The sequence below is a fragment of the Lagenorhynchus albirostris genome, chromosome 5 (assembly GCF_949774975.1).
Source record: "Lagenorhynchus albirostris chromosome 5, mLagAlb1.1, whole genome shotgun sequence".
Classification (NCBI taxonomy): domain Eukaryota; kingdom Metazoa; phylum Chordata; class Mammalia; order Artiodactyla; family Delphinidae; genus Lagenorhynchus; species Lagenorhynchus albirostris.
In genome coordinates, this window is record NC_083099.1 from 62,136,129 (window position 1) to 62,158,738 (window position 22,610).

The following is a 22,610-nucleotide window of genomic DNA, read 5'->3' on the forward strand; positions in this document are numbered from 1 at the left end:
ACAGCAAACCCTGCCATCACGGCAACCACACAATTTCTTCCCAGCTCAGCCCGTCTTCCTGGGAGGAGTCGGACAACCTCACTCCCTAAACCTCCCTTTGTTTGAGTCTCTAGAGCAGAGCTGCCCAATAGAAATATGATGCAAGCTGTATGTGTAATTTAAGATTTTCTAGTAACCATAATTGTTACATAAAAATAAGAGATAAAATTAATTTTAATCTTTTATTTAACCTAATACATACAGAAATATTATCATGTCAACAGGTAGTAAATATTTTTGGTTATTAATGAGATAAGTTACATTCTTTTTTTTCATACTAAGTCTTCAAAATCCCTCGGGTATACCTTACACTTAAAGCACATCTCGATCCAGACCAGCCATAATTCATACGCTCAATAGCCACACGTGGCTAGTGGCCACTGTAGTAGGCAGCGCAGCTCCAGAGCATCAGTCTTGAACTCTGCTGTTGGGTCACCCAGATCTGCAATCATCTCAGGGGGTAAAGTGGATGTTACCCACATGAACGTCGTGTACATGACTATATGAGTAACAGGACATTTAGCAGGAGAGGGTGGGCAGTGATGATGGGGTGAAATGAAGCTTCATGTAACTGAGGCAACGTATCAGTGGAATCCTACCAAAGTGAAATTTAGAAGTACCCCTTCACCTAAAATATGATTTTAAAATTAGTAAAAGGTGAATTTCGTTGAATCTGCATGATCTCAAACATTCTAATGAAAACTGAAAAAGTCTACAGTAGAGATGTTTTAATATTAAATGAGATAGGTATATAAATTGTCTCATTCAATGCCTTGCACTTCAAGGGGCTCTTCTGAAGCCTATGTATTTTGGGGGTCCCATGTGACATGATTATTGGGATCTCTGGGATCATTTGGACTCTTGATCAGGCTGTCACTGCTAGACACAGCTTCTGAATTCTCTTGGAATCAGTCACTGAATAACATCCTGGCCCAGCTCAGCCAATACTTAACTGGGTGTCTGGAATCCCCTGAAGCCAACCCTCAATAGCTAGTGATGTGTTATAGGGGAATGGGGAGCAAGATGAGGGAGGGGAGGAGGCCAAGCAAAACAGAAGTCATACAGAAAGTCACTTTGGCCTAGTCCTGCAAGGGACCTCTGGAGAATACATTCCAGAATTGTCCCCAAAAGAGGCAAAGAAGCTGGGCTGTGATACTCCAGCACCTTGTGACAGTCTTAGTTACAGCCCACCCCAGAAGTAGGTAAATTCTCACGCCCTTCTGGTTTTTTTTTTTTTTTGGCGATACGCGGGCCTCTCACTGTTGTGGCCTCTCCCGTTGCGGAGCACAGGCTCCAGACGCACAGGTTCAGCAGCCATGGCTCACGGGCCCAGCCGCTGCGCGGCATGCGGGATCCTCCCAGACTGGGCACGAACCCGCATCCCCTGCAACGGCAGGCGGACTCCCAACCACTGCGCCACCAGGGAAGCCCACCTTCTGGGTTTTGATGTGTGTGGGTGTGCATGTGCACAAGCAGCGTGATTCCAGGAGCCTAGAGGAGGGTGGGAAGAAGAGCTGCAGCGCTGGCTTTTGGAAGGTGGAGGGGCTGGGCTGTCTAGGCTCTGATGCTAACTCACCACGTGACTTTGTACAAGGGAGCAAACCTCAGTTTCCTCTTCTGTGGAATGACATAACAATGGTCCTGACCCCAGTGAGCTGCTGGGAAGAATAAGATAATTACCACTCACCAAGTGGTTGGAACAATACCCAGCACTCACTAAGGGAAGGCGTCTCAGACCAGGTCAGAGGAATCTTGGCAGGCTGTGGGAGATACTCGGAGCAGGCAGCCGACCGCACTCTGACTCACAAGCCGGGACCTGCCAGCATTGGGCTTGGTCCAGTCAGGTCCCTGCACGGCTGTGCGCCACCCATTCAGCATAGAGTTAGGGCTAGGGCCGCTCACAAACTTAGAGACATTAGCATGGTGTGGGCACACAGTAGGAGCTCAATAAATGTTCATGGGAGAGAGAGGAAAGGAAGTGCTCCAAAGACTGTCCTTCCTCTGGGGCTTTTCTGGCCTGGTTTGGGTCCCAAAGTCCCAGCATTTCTCTGCTTTCCTCTGAGACTTTTTCACTGATTTTCTGCCACCTAAATAAACTCTCCTGGGCCCCAGACACCATGCGGAACACAGATAACATGAAACTAAGGAGAAAACTACATATTTCTCATAGACCAAACTCCTAGGCCTCCTGCTGCTCTCTAGGAGATCCATGGATACACTTTAGCAAAGTTGGGAGCCCCTGGGCAAAATGGGCCATCCCTAGGTTTCCACTTTAATAACAGTAATCTCTCACATTTATGTGTATAGCCTTTGTAGGGCAAACAGCATCATCTCTTTTGATTATTATACCCATTTTATAGGTGATAGACTGAGGTAAAAGTTAAGTGAATTGCCTAGGACCCTACAGGTTGTCGGCAATAGAATGGGGACAAGAACCTAGGACTTTGGGCTCTTAATCTGGAGCTCACCAGTGCACTAAAATCAAGAAAATCAGCAGTAATTCAAAGCCATTTTTAGGGAGTCAAACTAAGTGTCAGCACTGAGTGAACCAGACCACATTTTGCTCCCCAAGAGCACAGGTGGGTTAGTTACTAACCATTTCCCCCTTAGCTTTTACAGGACGTAAATAAAATTTTTGTGTAATAACAATATTTTCTAGACAGACACTGACCAAGTCTCATGAGATTCTTGTAAAACAGAGGTGGCTATGAAGATCCTCTTTTTACAGTTAGAAATAATCTCAGAGTAGGGAGTCAGTTGCCCAATACTTCAGCAGTGAGTCAGTGCCAATCCCAAAATAGAGCTCATCTCCCACAACAGCCATGAAGACAGCCATGGGCCCAATAGTCTCCTGGAATGAAGTCAGGCCATGGCCCCATCACTCTGCCTGGGCTTCGCTCCCCACCAAGCTCTGCCAACATCACTCCCAACTTCATTCAGGTCTCTACTCAGATGTCCCCTCCTCAGGGTGACCATCCCTGACGCTCAGTCTAAGACAGTCACTCTCTAACATCATCTCTTTTGTTTTTCTTCATAACCCTGTAACAACCTGAAATTATATTACACATCTATTGTTAGCAAGTTTAATAATTGTCTCCCTGCTAGAATGTGAGCTGAGTGAGGGCAGGGGTTGTGCCATGTTCAATGCTATATCCCTGAGGCTAGAATAGTGCCTGGAACCTAGTAGAGACTCAGTAAATATCTGGAGAGAGAATAAATGAATGAATGAGCTTGTGCTTCTAGCCCTCGTATGTTTGCTTTCGACAGGAATCTGCACCTCCAAGAATTATCAAACACTCTCTGAAGCATGAGGCTGAAGAGGTTGCCCATAGAGAACCGAGTCTAGGGCCTGGAGCTTAAAGAGGACACACCCACACGAGAACTTTCCACTCACAAATTCAATGAGTTCTTGATGCTCCAACAGTTTCTAAATGTCGTCCACTCAGGATTTTTCAACAGCCCAGCTTCGCTATGGCCCACCCCCTCCCCAGGCCTCCACACCTGCCACTGAACTTCCTGCTTCCTGAACCTCTAACCCCAATCACAGTCCTATAAACAAATATTCACCTCCACCACCCCCACTCTCTCATTCTTAGACCAGCTCCACCCATGCTGACCCCTGCTCTGTTCATCTTCTAATCCCTTTGCCATCCCGTTCGTACCAGGAGCTAACTCTTCTGCATCAGTGAGGTATTCAGGGTTGGAAATAGCTCTAACACTGGTTGCAGACTGAGTTAAATTCTACTTAAGGTTATATGTCTATATGTATACATTGGCTAAAAATATTTTTAAATTAGTAATCATGTGCTGCTCAATGAACATTATACTGTTAAGAAAGGATTATTGGATATAAACCCAATATGGCCAATCAAAGGGGATTCCACTCCAAAGGAAGCAGGGAGTCAGCAGATGCAAGGGTGACCTAGCAAGGGATGACATCACTATAGTCCCCCAGCACCTCTAAGCTGAAGACACCAAACCTTCCACCTGCCATTTCCTAAACAAAGGATGTATGTAGGCATTTGGCTCAGCCAAGTTTCTGACCTCAAGCTGTTCCCTAAGCCCTACCATGTAGACCCTGTCCCAACACATGAGTCCTGCCCACATCCTTGGCCTGCAGACACCCCAACCTCAAGGACAGTGGGTCTCAAAGTATATTCCATGGGTAGCTTGCATAAGAATTCCTGGGGTGTTTGCTAAGAATGCAGAATTCTGAACCTCACCCACCCTAGACCTACTGAATCAAAATCTCTGGCAGTGGGAATATGAATGTCATCTGGCTCACCCGGCCCCCGCCCATAATTGTTTTGCAAACCAAAGTTTAAGAACCAATGCCGTAGAGGGAGGTCACCTCACTTTCCAACCCAGCTCCCCTTGGTTCACCCTGAGAATGAGGAGATTGGACAAAGGTCCAGGTCGAGGAAACTGGCTGTGGTTCTGGGACAGACATGTCCTTGAAAGTCTTCCCTCCCTGTAGATGCTCATCTTCTGAGATCCAGCCCTCCTAGAATTTCATGAGGCCTAGGGCTGGCCCCCAAATTGGAAGTGGGGATGGGGGTAGTACTCCTCTTCCCCTTCCCAACCTGGTGGGGTTTTAGATGGAAGCAGGTCTTGTCCTGGCCTCTTAAGTCTTTCTCTAACTTAGCTGTTTATACAGAGCCCCTGCAGCTTATATTCAAGTAACCCATTTCATTAGATCTAGTAGTTCTGAAACAGGATGTGGTGGCAAAACCCTATAGTCACAAACAGTGCACAATTCCCTGTTCTTAATCTGCTGTGCACATGCGAATCTCACACACCTGGAGGGATGCCTTCAGAGGATTGGGAGGTTCATGGGCACCTCTCTTTCCACTCCAGAGACATGAGTAACAGCACTTTGTTGTCTCTCTCTGGGGCCTGGAGTCAGCTCCCTGAATTCACAGCTGCTGGCTCAGTATTTGCTCCAAGCTGACAGACGAGCTGGAACCCCAGAGCTGCCCCCGCCTGACTCTAAACATCATCAGACCTCAAAAGAACTGCCTCTACTAAGCTCCTTGCCCAAGTTCACCGTTCCTCAAGGATGCTGAACATGTACCCCTAGGGAACCAGAACGCCAGCCATGTTTCTATAGAATCAGAGTCCCTCTCAGCCCTACTGGACCATTGCTGAGGCCTCTGCATGCCGTGGATGGCCTCAGCCCATCCACATTTGTGACAGAAAGAAGGGCTTGTACTGACCTGCAGGGTCAGACAGGCTCAACATCAGTCACAGCAAATGCTTGTGGCCAGAATTCAGCAATGATTCAGCCACAAAGACATAACGGGAAGTTCTTGCTTTGGCTGCCCAACATCATTCCTAATCACTTTAGGAGGAACCAGATTTTCCTTTGGGGAACGACCCCTCCTGCAATACCAGTCTGGTAGGATGTCTCCCAAGCCACAGTGATTGGGTCACAGATGGGCCCAGGAAGAAGCCAGTCCAATTGAAGCCAATTCCAGAACTTTCTCTGGAATTATTGGGAAAGAGAAGCTCTCTTCCCACTGCAGTTGCTGAGCTGAGAGAAATAAAAGTTCAGAGCTGCTGGAGACCTTCTTGCTTCCATGTGTGAAGACCCCCCTGAGAGAGAGAGACCAACACAAAGGAGAGACAAGAGACAGACTGTGAAACTGAGCCCTGATGACATTATATGAGCACAATGGTCCAACTAACCCTGAAACCAATACCACTGGACTTTTAAATCATGTGAGCAAATAAATTCTTTTTTTATATGCTTGAACCAATTGGAACTGAATATCTGCCATTTGCAATGCACAATCCTGACCGACACAACTGGACAAGAGAAATCCTGAATAAAAACTGGGACCAAATGCTAAAGAAGACTAAATAAAAAGTGCCCAGAAAAAGAAACGTTAAAGTACTCTCAACATTGCTATACAAGGCTCTTCACAGTCTGATCTGTGCACCCACTTCCCCATCCCATGATGTATCAATAGCTAGCAGTTTCCAACATGTGCCTCTGTTTACATCAACACCTTTGGGCTGCAGACAGGACTCTCTATGTACACTCTATTGGGCCTATTTTTAATGTGTCTTTTCCCTCTATTAGATTCATGAGGATCTTAATGGCAAGGGTTGGATTTTATTTCTCTCTCACTTCTTATTTACTGGCCCACAGTAGGCACTCAATATTTATTGGATGGATGGATGGATGAAAAGGAAGCTACACGTGCAGCTCAGTCCTATACTTGCTCCTGTAGGCCAAGTGGACTCCCCTTGTCTCCAAACCCACATTTCTCCTCTAACTGCCATGAGAATAAATAACAAGGACCTCCAAGACCAATTGACTGGAGCAAAGTATGTGTGTGAAGAACTATATTCTCCAGTGATTTTCTAAATCAGAACCCCAAGCCCACGGTGTTTATCCTAAGCCTTCCTACCTGAGATTCTACATTACAAAACATGGTGGTTGTTCTTCACTTTAATTTGCTTTTGCACATCTTCCACTTCCTTGCCCAAAGGTGAAACCTGGCTTCTGCTAACGAAACACTGCTTCCCTCACAACCCCCTTCAATGAGGTCTGCTCTGATTCTCACTTCCCTTAGTCTGGGAGTCAACATTTGTGCCTACTATCCACTGTCACACCCTGACTAGGCTGTTGCCCTGGAGGCTCCTTGTCACTCTCTTTTTCCAAACATTTTCCATCTCAACACCCCCCCACCAAGTACCCCACGTTGGTTTCCTTATGGCCTCCATGTCATTATCCAGAAATCAAGGATCAGCCTCTGCTTAGAGATTCTTCTGAGCGTTCCCTGGCTCTGACCACTTAAAAACATGCGAACTGGTCCCAATCCTCACTCCAAGGTATTCAAATGTTGAGGCTTCCCCAGTCCTAAAAGTTATCCCTACTGTGACAGGGCAAAGATGATCAGACTTCTCCCACCACCAGCTGCCACAGAGGAATCCGGACTGCCAGGCCTGTTCTTTGGGGTTTTATGATACAGAATCCAGAGGAAAGTGGTAGGGCGAAAGGAGATCTTCAAGCTGGGGATGGAGAGGAGTTTTGAAGCAAGAGGCAAAGGAGGAGTTACCTCAGGCTGGGCTACCCTCAGAGCTGCCCAAACGGGGCCAGAGTTGGGGCTGACATCCAATCTGCACTCACCAAGTCCTGAGCCCTGATGTGGACAGCAACAGTCCCCAGGGAAAGAAGCACATATTTCTAACTGGTCCACCCAGACAGAACTTTTTAAAATTCATACAAAGATATCCTAAAAGCCAGCAGCGATCAGAGATGTGGATAAGAGGGGAACAGATTTTAATAGCTGTGGTGTGTTCTCCCTCAAAGTGTTAAAAACACACACACAAAAGTTCAGAGCTTGAGTTACTTTGAAATTACTTGTTCTGGGACTTCCCTGGTGGTCCAGTGGTAAAGAATCTGCCTTATAATGCAGGGGACGTGGGTTTGATCCCTGGTTGGGGAACTAAGGTCCCACATGCCTCGGGGCAACTAAGCCTGTGTGCCACAACTGCTGAGCCCATGCTCCTCAACTAGAGAGCCCACGTGCTCTGGAGCCCACGCCACAACTAGAGAGAGAAGAAACCCGCACGCCACAACTAGAGAGAAGCCCACACACCACAACTACTGAACTCGCGTGCCTCAGCTAGAGCCCAAGTGCCGCAAACTACAGAGCCCACATGCTCTGGAGCCCGCGCACCACAACTAGAGAGAGAAAACCCACACACTGCAACTAGAGAGAAGCCCATGCACCACAACAAAGAGCCCATGCGCCGCAACGAAAGATCAGCATGCCTCAACGAAGATCCCGCGTGCCGCAACTAAGACCCGCTGCAGCCAAAAAAATAAAGCAAATAAATAATAAACAAGTCTTTAAAAAAGAAAGAAAGAAATTACTTGTTCTGTTTCCAGGTTTGGCTCTACAGTGGGGTGGCACGGGTGGGTGGAGGACTGATAAAATTACACTACCTTCTCTCTCTCTTTCCAGTCTGGAAGCTCAGAGAAGTATGGTTTGTCTTCCAGTTTAGTTTGTCTTCCAGTCCCCCAGCCCTGCTTTCTTCCTCCCCTTCTCACCAGCCAGTGCTGCTCCGCTCCTTTCTGTCCGGCTCTCTGTTGTCTGGCTGCCTTGAGGGCCCTTAGCGAGGACTCAGAATGTCACTTGAGACTGTCTCCCCATCCCCACTGCCTCAGCCTTAATTCCGACGTCATTTCCTCTGCCTGTAATTTCTGCAACCACCTGAGGGTCTCCCTAGATTATCAGGGCCTCCACATCACCGCCCAAAGGGTTAACAGAGAGGTTGGATCCCTCTCCTCATTAAAAACTCTTCCCCGTCTTCCCACTTCCTATAAGGTACATTTCACACTCTCCATTCTAACTCAACAAATTTTTCATGCTATCCTACCCTGCCCATCTCTCTTGGCCTTCTTGGTCCACACATATTCTTTACTCCAACTTTAATCTTCTACCTGTGGTCCCTGTCCTTACGCTGCATGATACTTTCCCAGATGTGGCTTTTTTTGGCCTGGAACACTGCTCCTTTTCTCCCCTTTTCTTGGTCCCCTTGGCCCAATGCCTACTCATCATTTAAAACTCTGCTCAGATATCACCTCCTCCAGGAAGCCTTCGCTGACTGCTTTTTCTCCAGTCTGACTTTGTCACTGGCAAAGCCCACTGGGGTCCCCAGGGAAAAATAAGATGGAATCTAGCTGATAAGATAAGGTCTAACGTCTTCTTTTGTGCTTAGTTTGCCTGTAGGGGGTCGTGTGCAGAGGCCTTGCACCTAACTCATCGGATTAGAGTTCCCTGGGCAGAAGCACCGGGCTGGACATCTCAGCTCCCAGACTGTGAGCAGAAGCGCTGCGCTCAACACCGCCATTCAAGAGGGCGGTGGGCCGTGTGCAGAGATGCTGTGCCCTGCACTGCAGTTCGGAGTGTGGGCAGCGCACCTGCGCCAGCCCAGTGAGAACTCGGTACCCTCCCCTCTGAGGAGAGCCTTATAAAAGCAGCCCCACCCACGGCCTCTCGGGAGAGTGTGTGTATTCTAGAGTGCCAGCTGGCGCTTCTCCATTCTCTGATCAAAGAATAAACCTTTCCTTTGCTTCAGAACCAAACTCGGTCTCGTTCTATGGGCACGAGCGACATGAGGCAGGAGGACCCTTGTTGGGGCACGACTCTAAAGGGTCCGTAACAATTTCATGCCCCTTCCATAAGCAGAGCTCTATCATATCCCTTATTACCCAGTACTGAAACACTGATTTACCTGTCTCTCTCTTCCAACTTATTTCGAAGTTGGAAGTCAAGCAAGAACCATAACTCATTCATCTTTGTACACTCAGTGCCTGGCCTTGATAAATTTGTGCCAGTTGAATGAATACATGAATGGGTAAGTGGGTGGAATTTCACTAAACCCACTCAACACCATAGTGCTGAAAGCTTAATATTTTGTGCCCCCAACCCCCAGATATTTGCACCTTAAGAGAGGTTATATGATCCGGTGTTCCTCAGTTAAAGGCCTACAGATCACTAGTGGTACACGAAGAAGTGTAGTAGGAGTGCAGCTTTTCACAGCAATTACTAAGAATTCACCCTCGCTCCTTCTTCGGGGTCATCTGTAAAATAGACATCGTCTGCCAAGCCAACCTGCCTAAGCTTTAAGGATACTGCCAGTCATTTGAGAACTTTCCTAAATTTCCTGATCTCCATTCTCTTTTTTTTTTTTTTTTTTTTTTTTTTTTGCGGTACGCGGGCCTCTCAATGTTGTGGCCTCTCCCGTTGCGGAGCACAGGCTCCGGACGCGCAGGCCCAGCGGCCATGGCTCATGGGCCCAGCCACTCCGCGGCATGTGGGATCTTCCCGGACCAGGGCACGAACCCGTGTCCCCTGCATCGGCAGGCGGACTCTCATCCACTGCGCCACCAGGGAAGCCCCTCCATTCTCTTTGTCCTGTTTCTTTTGTGTGCTGTGTCCACCAACCTCACCTTCCTGGAATTATTCAACAGGCATCTGCTCCTCCCCTAATTCCCCCAACACCAGCCCCCTGCAAGCCTGAGCTCGCTCTTCATGATGTGATCTTTTGAATGCCAGTCAGCTCTTACTTGACCCAAGACCTGGACCATTATATGCAAAGCTGCTGATCATTAATTTTTATAGATCCCTGAGTGTCTCCTCAGAAAAAGCTATGATGCAACTTTTGGTTTGACTGTGTGGTTTTTGTTGGTGTTTTTTTTTTTGGCCGCATGGCATGCGGGATCTTAGCTCCCCAACAAGGATGGAACCCGTACCCCTGCAGTGGAAGCAAGGAGTCTTAACCACTGGACCGCCAGGGAAGTCATAACAGTGTCAGCGCTCCTGCAATTATTGTGGCCTTGAAGCTTTCCATAAAAGTTACATGTACTAAAAGAATAAAAGAATACTTACAGCTGGCAGAGGACATATAGGTTGGCTAGATGATATTCTTTCATAGCAATGGGGATTTATCTTTATACAGAAATGGCTTCTCCAAAAGAACTTGAGACGGCTTATACTAAAGCAGCAGAGGTATTATAAAATAAAACAGTAACAACAGAAAGAAGATAAGAACTAAGGAATTAAAGTAGGAGGAGAATATATCACGGAACCTAGGCTAAGGAAAGCTGATGCACTGAGCTTCCTGACAGCCAAAGCAAATACAGAAGTATAACAAGTTGGCTAATTAAAAAGTAAGCCAGGATCTGTTATCCGTCTTTAATGGAAATTTATTTTTCCTTTTGTCCAGTACCCCTCCTCCTCTTTCTGGAAAATGCTCTTCTCCCCACCCAGGTCCCACTCAAACTATGTGGTTCAAGTAGGAGCTCTCACCTTTTTATAGACATCTCTCTTTCTCTCTGTGTCACACACACACACACACACACACACACACACTCACCTCTTTGTCCAACAGTAGACTCCTGAGCTAAGCTGGGCTGACCATTGTGCCCCATGTTCCTGACAGTGATTGGTCTAGGACTGGGTAATTGAATGGAGCTGAGCCAATCAGTCTTTCCTGGGGACTTTCAAACTGAAGCTAGCCTCTCAGTTCATCCCTAGAACAAAAGCTGGGAGAATTGAGTCTCAGAGCTGCCAAAAGGCAAATTCCCCATCATGAGGCAGAAGTGCAACCTGAGTAATCCTACCTGAGAGAGAAGCCAAATGGATGGGAAGAAATCTCCCTGACTGCATTCAGGGACTTTGTTCCTCTTCCTCCTGGGCTCTGCTACATTCCGGCCCTTCCTATGCTTTGGTTATGTGGCCAAATACCTTCCTCTTTTGCCTAAGCTGGTTTGACTTTGAGTTCCTATCCCTTGCCACCAAGAGAATGCTGACTAATACGGGAACATTGAGCAATGAGATGGATGGTGAGGTCCAAGGAGGTTTTACCAAAACCACAGATGTTCTGCATCTGGCCATCTCTTCTCAGGGACTGTTTGGCATTTACTATAGTAGAATTGAGTTCTGTAAAGGCATTTTCATAAAGAGACTGTTACATATCCATGTACTTGATGCAGGGATAAAGCTCAGAACTTAAGATGTAAATGATGAAAGTATTTCTCTGTTGTGTTTTAGTTGAATGCTACACGGAACATTATTCAAAACTGGAGAAGAGAGATATGGGAACATATGTATATGTATAACTGATTCACTTTGTTATAAAGCAGAAACTAACACACCATTGTAAAGCAATTATACTCCAATAAAGATGTAAAAAAAAAAAAACTGGAGAAGAATATTTTTTTCTGTTCTTGATTGAAAGAAGATCCATATGCTCTAGACACCAGGGTGGAGATGACAGAGCTTACATTTTATTGAAAATTCAAAGGACCTGATTGCACTTCTGCCCTAAGGCAGCAACCTCTGCCCAGCATCTTCCAATCCTAAGAAAGGTCTGCAGGAGTCACTTTGTAGGCATAGCACATCTGTGTCCAGATGGTCACATGAGTGACCTACTGAATCCACAACATTCTGAAGCATTTGGATGTTCTCACTGCTCCTTCTAATTTTTCCTATGGTGACCACACTTTATCACCCTTCCCTTTTCTAAAGTTGTGCAATGGCCTCCCAACTCTTTGAGGACTTCCTGCTCTGACCAGGATGCCACTTAGTGACAGAACCTGCAGGAGCAAGATCAAGTTTTTATTCATGTCAAACATTTACAGGGTGTGCTGAATGCCAGCTACTGCAGTGGTAGCTCACACTTTCAGCCTGATTCTAGTCCATATATGATGGATGATGCCATATACTCTCACAGGTATGCCCAGGGCTACCCACAATTTGGAGGGAGAGAAGGAAGGAAAGTGCAAGTAATTGTCCCCTTGTCTTCTAGGATCTCAGAATCCTTATCTCTGATGCATACGTGACAAGAGCAGTGGAATTCCCTAATACTTGTTTATCTCATATTACTTTAAGCCCTATTCTGCCTCTGATGCAGGCCTGTCACATAGTCGCTGCATATAATGGACCCTTGGCAATTTTTGGTTGCCCAGCATCTGAAACCCTCCTGAGGTGTGGCAAACCTCCCTCTGAATGAGATGTAGTTTGTGGCAGAAGCCACTTCCCTATCTAGAAGCTGCAAAGTCCGATGCCCACTTTCCAGCTTGTCACAGTTAATACCCTAACATGTGTAACTCAGACTTGACCAATCAGCTAAACCAACACCAGGCTATGAACTGGGAGCTGGTGGTGCAAAGGCAGGAACAGAGGAAAACCTGTTCTGGTCGAGGCAACAGAAGCAGCACAGCCTCCAGTTTCCCGAGACTGCAGTGGCAGCAGTGCCAGGGGCCACAGCCGTGCTAGCATTGGCCTCCAAGGTCCTGCAGCAGCAAGGGAGTCCTCCCCACAAGGGTTCTAGGTGGCTTTAGGTTGTGGTCCTGGCCACTGCCTGGCCTCCCTTGCTCCTGTCTGTTTTCTGAGTTTGGTACTCCAGCCTCCTGGAGGATTCTGTGAGTTACCTACCTACATCCCCTTCTCAAAAGAGCCAATTGATTTCTATTCCTTGGAACTAAGAAATATGACTTATTACCATGCATAAAATGTTTAGGTGAATAAATTTATGAGTGACTCTGTTTTATTATGTGTATTTCACAATAACTCACCAGGATAGGTAGACACAAATCATTAGCCTCACTGTATTGTTTTTCTGTTTGTTTGTTTGTTTTTTATATAAATTTCTTTATTTATTTACTTATTTTTGCCTCTGTTGGGTCTTCATTGCTGCGCGCAGGCTCTCTCTAGTTGCAGCAAGCGGGGGCTACTCTTTGTTACGGTTGTTAAGGAGCTCGGGTTCTAGGTGTGCGGGCTCAGTAGTTGTGGCGCATGGGCTTAGCTGCGATGCAGCATGTGGGATCTTCCCGGACCAGGGCTCGAACCCGTGTCCCCTGCCTTGGCAGGTGGATTCTTAACCACTGCACCACCAAGGAAGCCCAGCCTCACTGTATTGTTGATAATGGTGCTGAGCCTCAGAGGAGCCAAACAATTCCTCCAACATTTGCACAGCCAAGAAAGGGCAGGGTCTGGACTCAAACTCCAGTGACAGAACTTTAAGATAGTGTTCTTTCCACTATATCAACAGCTATTGGTTCCAGCCCCAATGATGTCCCACAGGTTTTTGAGATCCTATACTTTGAAAGCATACTGTCTCTTCACCTCACACTCTGACCTGCCTCCTGATTTCTCACTTAGCCCTTTGACCCAGGCCAGTACCCTAAGGCACTGCTACCAGCATCTGTCAGCTCAGCCCCCAGACACAAACTGGGTGAGTGTTCCTACTATATCCTGCCTGTGCATGTGTGTGCAAGCACACAGAGGCAATAATTTTTACATCTTCTCCTCATTTTCAGCTTATGTAGACCACACTAGTGCACGGCAGGGAAGGGGAGTTAATGGTCTTGCACAGGAAATGTCCTAACAGCCATATTTCTGCCCAGTGGAGAGGTCTGTTTTCAGTTTGGATCCCAGTAGGGAAACCGTTCTTCCTAGCAAAGTGAATTCTCTGGAGGGTGAAATGGAGACAATGCTACCTACTTGTCGTTATTAATTGCCACCATTGTGAAGATTAAATGAAGTGAAAAAGAATCCAACAAAGTTCCTGGCATGCAATGAATGCTAAAAAAATTGTTAGCCTTTCCACTTTCCAAGCTGTGAAAAGTACTTAATACAAGGTGTTTATTACTACATACTTTATAAAAACAAAATTTTGGAAGCAACCTATATTCACGATGAAAGATTTTCTTATTATGCTTCTGTTAAAAATGGTAGCTATATAAATAAATAAATAGTAGTTATGAAAACTATGGAGCACTATGGGGGAAAGGTTATAAGAAAAAAGGGTGCAAAGCAAGATGCAAATTATACATAAACTATGTTTACAAGTATATTAAAATATGCAGATGAAAAAAGGTAGAAGAACAACACCAAAATGAAAATTAACTTTATCAGAAAGTTCCATAATCCCTTACCCTAAAATCTTGCAGCTGGATGTGCTCTGGCATTCAGAATTGTCTGGCTATTACCATATCATGAATACTACATAGTACCTCCAGCACTCCTTAATCGAACACATTAGCACCTCAGCAGTGAATATATGAATAGTTGTCCTAAGTGAAATAATAAAGACTCTAAGTAGCCTCCTCTCGGTTCAGAAGAGGAGATGAGTGGGGTTCCAGTTGGATTTGGTCATCTAATAAATTACGAAAAACTTTTCCGTTTTCAGCACTTTGGGGATTTTGAAACTGCAGATAAGAGATTATAGACCTATATATAGTACTTAAATATTAACCACCATATTGGTTCTGCCAAAAGGACAATATTGAAGTGTAAAATACAGGACCCAGTGCCAATCAATGCCAAGTACGATCATCAGTCCATTTGAGATCATCAGCAGTACCCACTGTGGCAGTAGCAATCCTCAATGTTTTTGCCATTAGCCAGATTTTCAATCCAGACCCAGATGGCTGTAACTCATCCTTGTTTATTCTATCACCTGCACTTACTGGCTCCTTTCTAGATATCTTACGTCGTTATAGAGAAAATGCAAAGGATTACATATAAACAGAAATTATGAGTAGCCTCTTGCCCCCCTTTCTGTCATCCAGTAATTGGTTAATATAGAATAATTATTCATAGGTTGGGCCCACAATACCCTTCCCATTCCTGGCCTTGTGCTTGATTTTTGTAGCTAGTGGTTAAAGTCCCCTTATCATAGCTTCAGGGAACCAGACCCAGAGACTGAGGTACTGAGGTGCAAGGCAGGGGCCAAGGAGCAGCAACAAAGGAGCTTGCTGTTGACAGCCTCAGCCTGGAAGCTTATATATTCATGGAGGAAGAGCCAGTCATCACGTAGGACTGAGTAGCCTGGTGACCCCTCCCTACATCAGCACTACCCCCCTCCCTCTGCCGACCCTGGGAATCACAGCATGGTTGCCCTCATGGGTCAACATCAGAATTTGCCATATTCTGCAGTGAGTTGCTCCCCTGCAAATGGACAGAACCACTGGCTTAAATGGAGATCATTTGGGAAGTGGGGCCCTGTATGCAGGATGCACAAGCCCTTCTAATGACTTGGATCTGGGGACCTGTCCAGAGACAAAACACAAATGGCAGCTTTGGAGCAATCTTATAAAAGACACTAGTAATCTTATACACTTAAAAAAAATATTATTGTAAGTGTTAAATCTGTGCTTCCCTCGATTTTTCTAAGCTTTATTCCCCCTCACCCTTTTCTCAGCCTCAACTCTACATGTTTGCCCAGATTCCTCATTCCATTGCAGGCTTTTAAATAGGCCCCCAAAGGGAACTACATTGTCTGAGTTACTAATATAGTTCCTATTTACAGCCACTGTGGTTACATATGCAGCTAGACAACAGCTGGGCAGCAGGTTCAGAGAAGCTGTATAGGGTAATGGAAGTGATAAGATAAAGAAGTGGTAGATCCTCTGATGCATTTGGACTACATGAAAGATCACTGTGGAGAGGCTGTGAGCAAAAGATACCCCGAAAACTAAGCAAATGGAAAAAAGAGTGAGTTATTAACTTCAGGAAAGACAAGAAGGTTTACAAGAAAGAAAATGTGATCAGAAAACACAGTTTGGCTCAACAGGAAACAATGTTTTCATAGATGTAATGTAAACTCTTAATCCAAATGTATGAAAAATGTGATAACATTATATTGAGAGAGGACAGGGAAGGGAAGGGAGTTAGGTATAAGTGCTAAATCCTTATCAGACCTACTAGAAAATTAATAAATGATGTCTAACCCTGAGAAATGAAGAAAGAGCAGTATAAGAGTATTTTGTAGAAATATAATACCAGAAGAAACAGAAACAGCTAAATTTTGAAAATGGTGGGCTCTAGTGACCAAGACTGAAGGGTGGAGGAAGTGAAGAGGAATTTTTGGTTTTCATTATAAGCCTTTGTTTGACTCTTTGTTAACTACTTGTACATAGTACTTTGATAAAAATTAATTTTGATTGAAAAAGATATAAATGAGGGGGCTTCCCTGGGGCGCAGTGGTTGAGAGTCCGCCTGCCGATGCAGGGGACACGGGTTCGTGCCCCGGTCTGGGAAGATCCCACGCGCCGCGGAGCAGCTGGGCCCGTGAGCCATGGCTGCTGAGCCTGCGCGTCTGGAGCCTGTGCTCCGCAACGGGAGAGGCCACAACAGTGAGAGGCCCGCGTACCGCAAAAAAAAAAAGATATAAATAAAAGTTTGAAAGGCTATAAAATGAGAGTTCATAGAAATAGAACTGCAGATGACCCTTAAACATATGAAAAGATGTTTGACCTTATAAAAAAATAAGAGAAATACAAATTAAAACTAACCTGAGATACTGTTTCACATCTATCAGATTGGGAAAAACCCCAAAATTAGATGCCATCCTCTTTTGGCAAAGCCATAGGGATTGCAAAATTATTTAACCCCTATTAAGAAGAATCTGGCAATATCCATTAAAACAGCAGATACATTTCTCTTTGACGCAGCAAACCCTCTTCTAGAAATGCACCCCCAGACACTCCTGAATGCATATGAAATGACGTATAAGATTATTTATTATAACATTGTTTATAATAGCAAAAAATTCGAAACAATCCAAATGTCTATCAATAGAGGATTGGTTAAATAAACTATGGTTCACTTAGTGGAAAATATTTATGTTCTCAATGAATAAAGAAAAAAAAAACCTACATAATTTTACAACCAGCTTCAGGCCCTCCAGAGCACAGAGGGCTATGTCAGAAGCTTCTCAGACAGAGCAGACTCTCTGCCCTTTCAAAGTCTGAGCATAAGAGGAACTTGGCTACCAACCCTTTTCAAAATCTTAGAAACAAAGCAAGACAGGCGGTGAGGCAATGTCAGACTTAATGTCAGTCCTAGGTCCAAATCCCACTTGGGCACTGCGTTAACTGAGACACTCCAAGTTTTGGTTCCTCATCTGGAAATGGGGAGACAACTCCCCACCTCAGGGGGGTTGTCATGAGGATTAAGTGGGACAGTGTATGTGACACAGGCGGCACAGGGACTGCCCCACGATAAGTGTTCAACAACAGAAGTTATTTTTAATAGTAGTACCGGAAAAATGAATACTGTCTCCAGGACTGTGGTCATTATAGGAGGACAGTCACCTTGGAAATACCAAAATGAGAATCAAAAGAGAATGAAAGGAATTTCCCTTCATAACCACGCAATTTGGGAAGAGACTCTTCATCCACAGGCAGACACGTACACTGCATGGCCGCCTCCAACTTCTCGTTGCCCGTTGCTGCCTCTGGGGCTGGCACACACTTTCCCTAAGCACCCTACATCAGCAGGGTTGGAAGGACCTGGGCCCAAACACCTTCTGTTTAGACTGAGAAACCCCAGGACTGGAGACAGCACTGATGTACTTAAGAGCACAGAGCCAGCGGTCCTGTTTCATAGCCAGGTCAAGCAGCTAATGAAATCGCTAATCGGGTATATATTTTATAATAGCAGTTTTCTAGTGACCCAAAACAAAAAGATTAAACCTGAAAGTGAGTGCTCAACACATCAGCTCAGTTGACTCTCATTCATTTCTGAAAGGGGTTGTGATCAATGTGAAATCATATGATCAATATTGGTAGAGTGAATAATGTGTTTATCTGTGTGAACCCAGTGTTATGGCCGTGCCTACACTTTACCTTTTATATACTTCTTGTGGAATAAAGCCTCCAATCTAGGGGCAGTTTGTATTGCAATAAAAACAAAAATTTCTAGAATGTGCCCAATCCTTGCTCCAGCAATGACTAGATATGTAATGTTGGGTTTACATTTCCTCATCTGTAAAAGGGCATATCAGCCACCTTCATTATGCTACTGCAAAAATAAAATCAGATAACTGTCTGTCTGGCATATAGCAGGCCCTGCTTCCTACAAACCCGTATATCCTCTTGCCTCGTGTACATACGGTACCTAATCAGTCCCACAACAATCTGTCAACCTTGCTTTTTGAATTCCAAAGATTTTCTCCTAAGCATATCAAAAAATGAAAAAATAAAATACCTTCCATGATATTTACATAGGTAAATAGTTTTTAATTTCCTCAGCCAGAATAAAGAATTAAGAAGAATCTCATTAAGAAGAATTACAAGAGTATTTCTTTTTCAAGTTTTCCAAGTACCTTTTGCTTCCACATTTCCCTTGGGGACTGGTTCCCACCATGTCTACATCAATCTGGAGAACTCTGGATCCAGCGGAATTCACTGCGTTCCTGATTCTCCCACATTCCTACCCCCAAGCTTTTGCCCAATACACAGCTCTTAGCTGAACTAAGAAGAATGAGGCGAAGAATTTCAACAGAGATATATTGAGCATCTACGAGATGCTAGGCACTATGTGAGACCCTCTTCCCTCTCATATTTAATTATCACAATAATCCTGAGAGGTAAGCATTATTGTCCCCATCTTACAGATGACAAAACAGAAACTCAGAGCATTAAGTGATTTGCCTCAAGTCACAGGCTCAGGAAGGGGCAGAGTGGGATGGAACCCAGATCCCTTGAATTTGTTGTAACTAGTGGCCTCTCACTTCGAAAGCACCTTTGTAACTGCTTTCCCTTCCTACCCATTCACTGCACTTAAACAGAAGCCCCTAATTTTCAGCAGATCATTGGATAACTTTGAGTGGTCACGTTGTTTTCTCTACATCTATTGGTGAACAAAGACAGCATTATGTTTCCAACACACTAGTCAGATGGTGGGGGGAAAATCCCCATAACTTTGGTAATTTTCCACCCTCTGGAACAAAGACATATACACATTAATGTTCACCATAATGTATAAACATTACCCTTAAATGATGCAAGCTCTCTTAATATGACTTAAATTCTAAACTTTAAAGTTTAATAGCTTCCTTTTTGGAATCTTGAATAGACACACAAACAGAAATAAATATACAAACCGTAAATGCAACAGCCAACTAGTTACACTGGGCTCTCACATCAATACACATTTCCCTGATGACCTGTACCCAATCTGACTCTGGTCTAGGCGTGCTGACCTGAAATAGTTGCTGGCCGCGGCAAGCACCACGCGGTGGCAGGAGAATTCCTGAATGTCCACACACAAGATGACGTCTGTCAGAGCGTTTTCCACTCGGAGGGTCTCCAGGCCATTCTGCAGAATTAAGGAGAGTCCAGTGTCGTCAAATTTTACCTTATCCCCATTTAAGATTTCTACCAGGTCTCCCCTTTTCTGGGAGGGCTCATCTGTAGAAGGTGCCAGGGGCCCTTCCAAACTCTTCTCTACCACGTTGTCCATGGTCCAGGTGCCCCTTTGTCCTGCCATCAACATCCAGACTGAAGAAGTGCCCAAGTTTCAGGCAGGTCACACTGCAGAAGCTGAGCGGATTTCCTGTGCAGGGCCCTCCACTTATCACCAGCTGTCACACACACATAACAGGAAGTCTTGCACTTTCTCATCCTGTTACTACAAATGCCAGTAACTTCTATTCTTCTTCTTTCTGTAATCATCACAAGCTTAGAAATTACTTAGAAGGCTGTGTAGGAAGCCACTCCAGTGAAAAGGAGTGGCTTCTCAGAGTCTGCTATTAGTGCTGTGTGGCTATTTCAGTCCACCTCCCCTACCCCCCTCACATCCGTGAGCAGGAAGCCTCTGGTTCTGGTTATTACATTCATACTTCTGGTGCTTCTGTATCCCAAGGTGTCAATGATGGGATGGGCAGGGGACATTCCAAACCCTCCTCCTCCTTCCTCCTAGGAGTCTGAGACCCCATGATGTGCCCCAGACCAGTCCCTTGGGAACCTTGGAAAACCCACTTAGCTTTGGCATTCTCATTTCTATCAGCTCTGCATGTCATCTGTCTTTGTCTTCCTCCCTGCTCAGGGGAAAACAATGTCATGGCAAATATTAATGTTCCCCTTCCCCCCAAAATGTCTATTGTTTTAGATATGCCTCTGGGGGCAGAGAAGAAATGGTCTCCAGAAACTCCACCCCCAGGGTCTTCTCTCTTAGAAGACCAATCAGGGTAGGTCGACACCAGATGGCCCTAGGAAGCCTCAAATTGGCCTGACCTCACCCAGCATCTATTGGTCATGCATCTAGTCGTGGATCATGAAGTATTTTCATTGCCTCTGTAGGTCTCCATTAAATAGAAATAACTGTCTTTTATTAAACTCCTGCTATATCCTAGGAAATGTATAGGAGTTAAGGTATTTTTAAGCTTATAACAACCCAGTGGCACTAACATAACTTTCCTCATTTTATAGCTAAGGAAACTGATCAGCAGGAGCCCAACTGTCTGTCCTCGCCAGTGGTGACCGAAGCCTCTCCCAGAGTCCCAGTTCTGCCTCAGCTCTTCTTCTCTTCTACGCATGGATACTTACTCCTAAAATTGGGGTCTTTGATATTCTCCCAACACTTGTTCTTCATCCAGAGTTCTGTCAATCAAGATGCTTTTGGCTTCTGGGAATTCCCTGGTGGTCCAGTGCTTAGGACTCTGCACTTCCACTGCTGGGGGCACAAGTTCAATCCTTGGTTGGGGAACTAAGATCTCACAAGCTGCGCGTGCATCCAAAACAAAGATGCGTTTGGCTTCAACGACAGAATATCCCATCAAAAGTGGTTTAAACAATAAGAGTCTCATATTATAAGAAGCTAGCGGTGTGGAGTCCCAGGTTGATCCAGAAGCTCAGTGATGTCATCAAGGACAGAAGATTTTCCCATCTTTCACTCTGTCACCCTTGGTGTGATAAAGGTGTACCCTCATGGTCACATAATAGCTGGCACAGTACCAAACACCATGTCTTCACAGAACCCTCGTCCAAAATCGGGATGAAAAGGGGCAGGCCTCTTCTCCTCCATCTCTCTCTTTTTATCAGAGAGAAAATTATTTCCTAAAATCCCCATCACACTTTTCCTAGGTCACTTGGCCACCTCAGACCAAACACCAGGAAATATAAATTGAGTACCACAATTGCCTTGCACCAAACACGATTCATGCACTGGGACTAGTCCACCTCCCCCAAGATCAAGGAATAGCCATCTGATAGCTGAACACAATCAGGACCTGTTAACACAGAAGAGGGTGGTGGGCTGGTGTACAGTTATCCCCCTGTGCTTGCCACAAGGACACGCACAACCCAAACTCCTCCTGCAGGCCTGGGCAGGGAAGATCTCAGAACTGCACCTCCGTGACTCTAACTATGCTCTCTAGTACAGCTGAGGACAACACATGACCCGATGCCTCTCATGGCATTTTGTCCTCTAGAACCTCTCAGATTATAAACAACATTGGCCATAATCCAACTCCATCCAACCACCCCCCAAAACATCAAAATTAAGAATATAACTCAATTCTTCATTCATGGTAGATCCTATTCACCAAGTTCCCTCATAGTGCTCCATATATTTACCTTGCAAGCCCACCCACCCCATCCCCTGACATAAGCCGATAACTGCTGTCTTCCCCCCAAACCCTCCATTTTCCTAGTAAGCAAGCACACACAGAGCTGTACCATGAGTGTGATAAGATCTATGATTAGATTTTAGCAGAAACGTTAAAAAACGCAATCAGTGCATCTATGTCAACCTGGGTATGTTCTGAGATTCAGCATGAACTTGTAAATATTCTCTACAGATACAAGCAAAATAAATCTGTTCTGTGGAAGCTTTATTTTCCTACCAGGCAGAAAAATATACAAAGCACTGGCAAAAGCTTTACTACTGAGAAAACTATCTAATTATATCTTACTAAGCTAGTTGGCTTTATGATGTTTGTAAGGAACAGATTCTGTCCCCATACAAATGGGTAGCTGTACTCAAGGAAGATCTCTATTCCTAAGGCCAGGGATTGCCCCTTCTGACCCCAGTCAACAATCTTCCCTAACACAAATTATACTGATAGAAACAAGTCTTGAAGAATACTTTTTTTTTTAATTAATTTTATTTTTGGCCGCTTTGGGTCTTTGTTGCATGCAGGCTTTCTCTAGTTGTGGCGAGCGAGGGCTACTCTTCCTCGTGGTGCGCGGGCTTCTCATTACAGTGGCTTCTCGTTGCGGAGCACAGGCTCTAGGTGTGCAGGCTTCAGTAGTTGTG

General features: G+C 45.2%; 1 protein-coding gene across 1 annotated transcript in view; it reads right to left on the bottom strand.

The window, feature by feature from the left end:
• The window catches only part of KLHL6 (kelch like family member 6), a 54,838-nt gene extending 34,991 nt beyond the window's left edge, over nucleotides 1-19,847 (bottom strand). Inside the window, exon 1 of the mRNA XM_060150134.1 lies at nucleotides 19,555-19,847. Coding sequence (XP_060006117.1) covers nucleotides 19,555-19,847 — 293 coding nt within the window. The remainder of the gene's footprint in view (nucleotides 1-19,554) is intronic.
• Nucleotides 19,848-22,610: the final 2,763 nt, after the last annotated feature.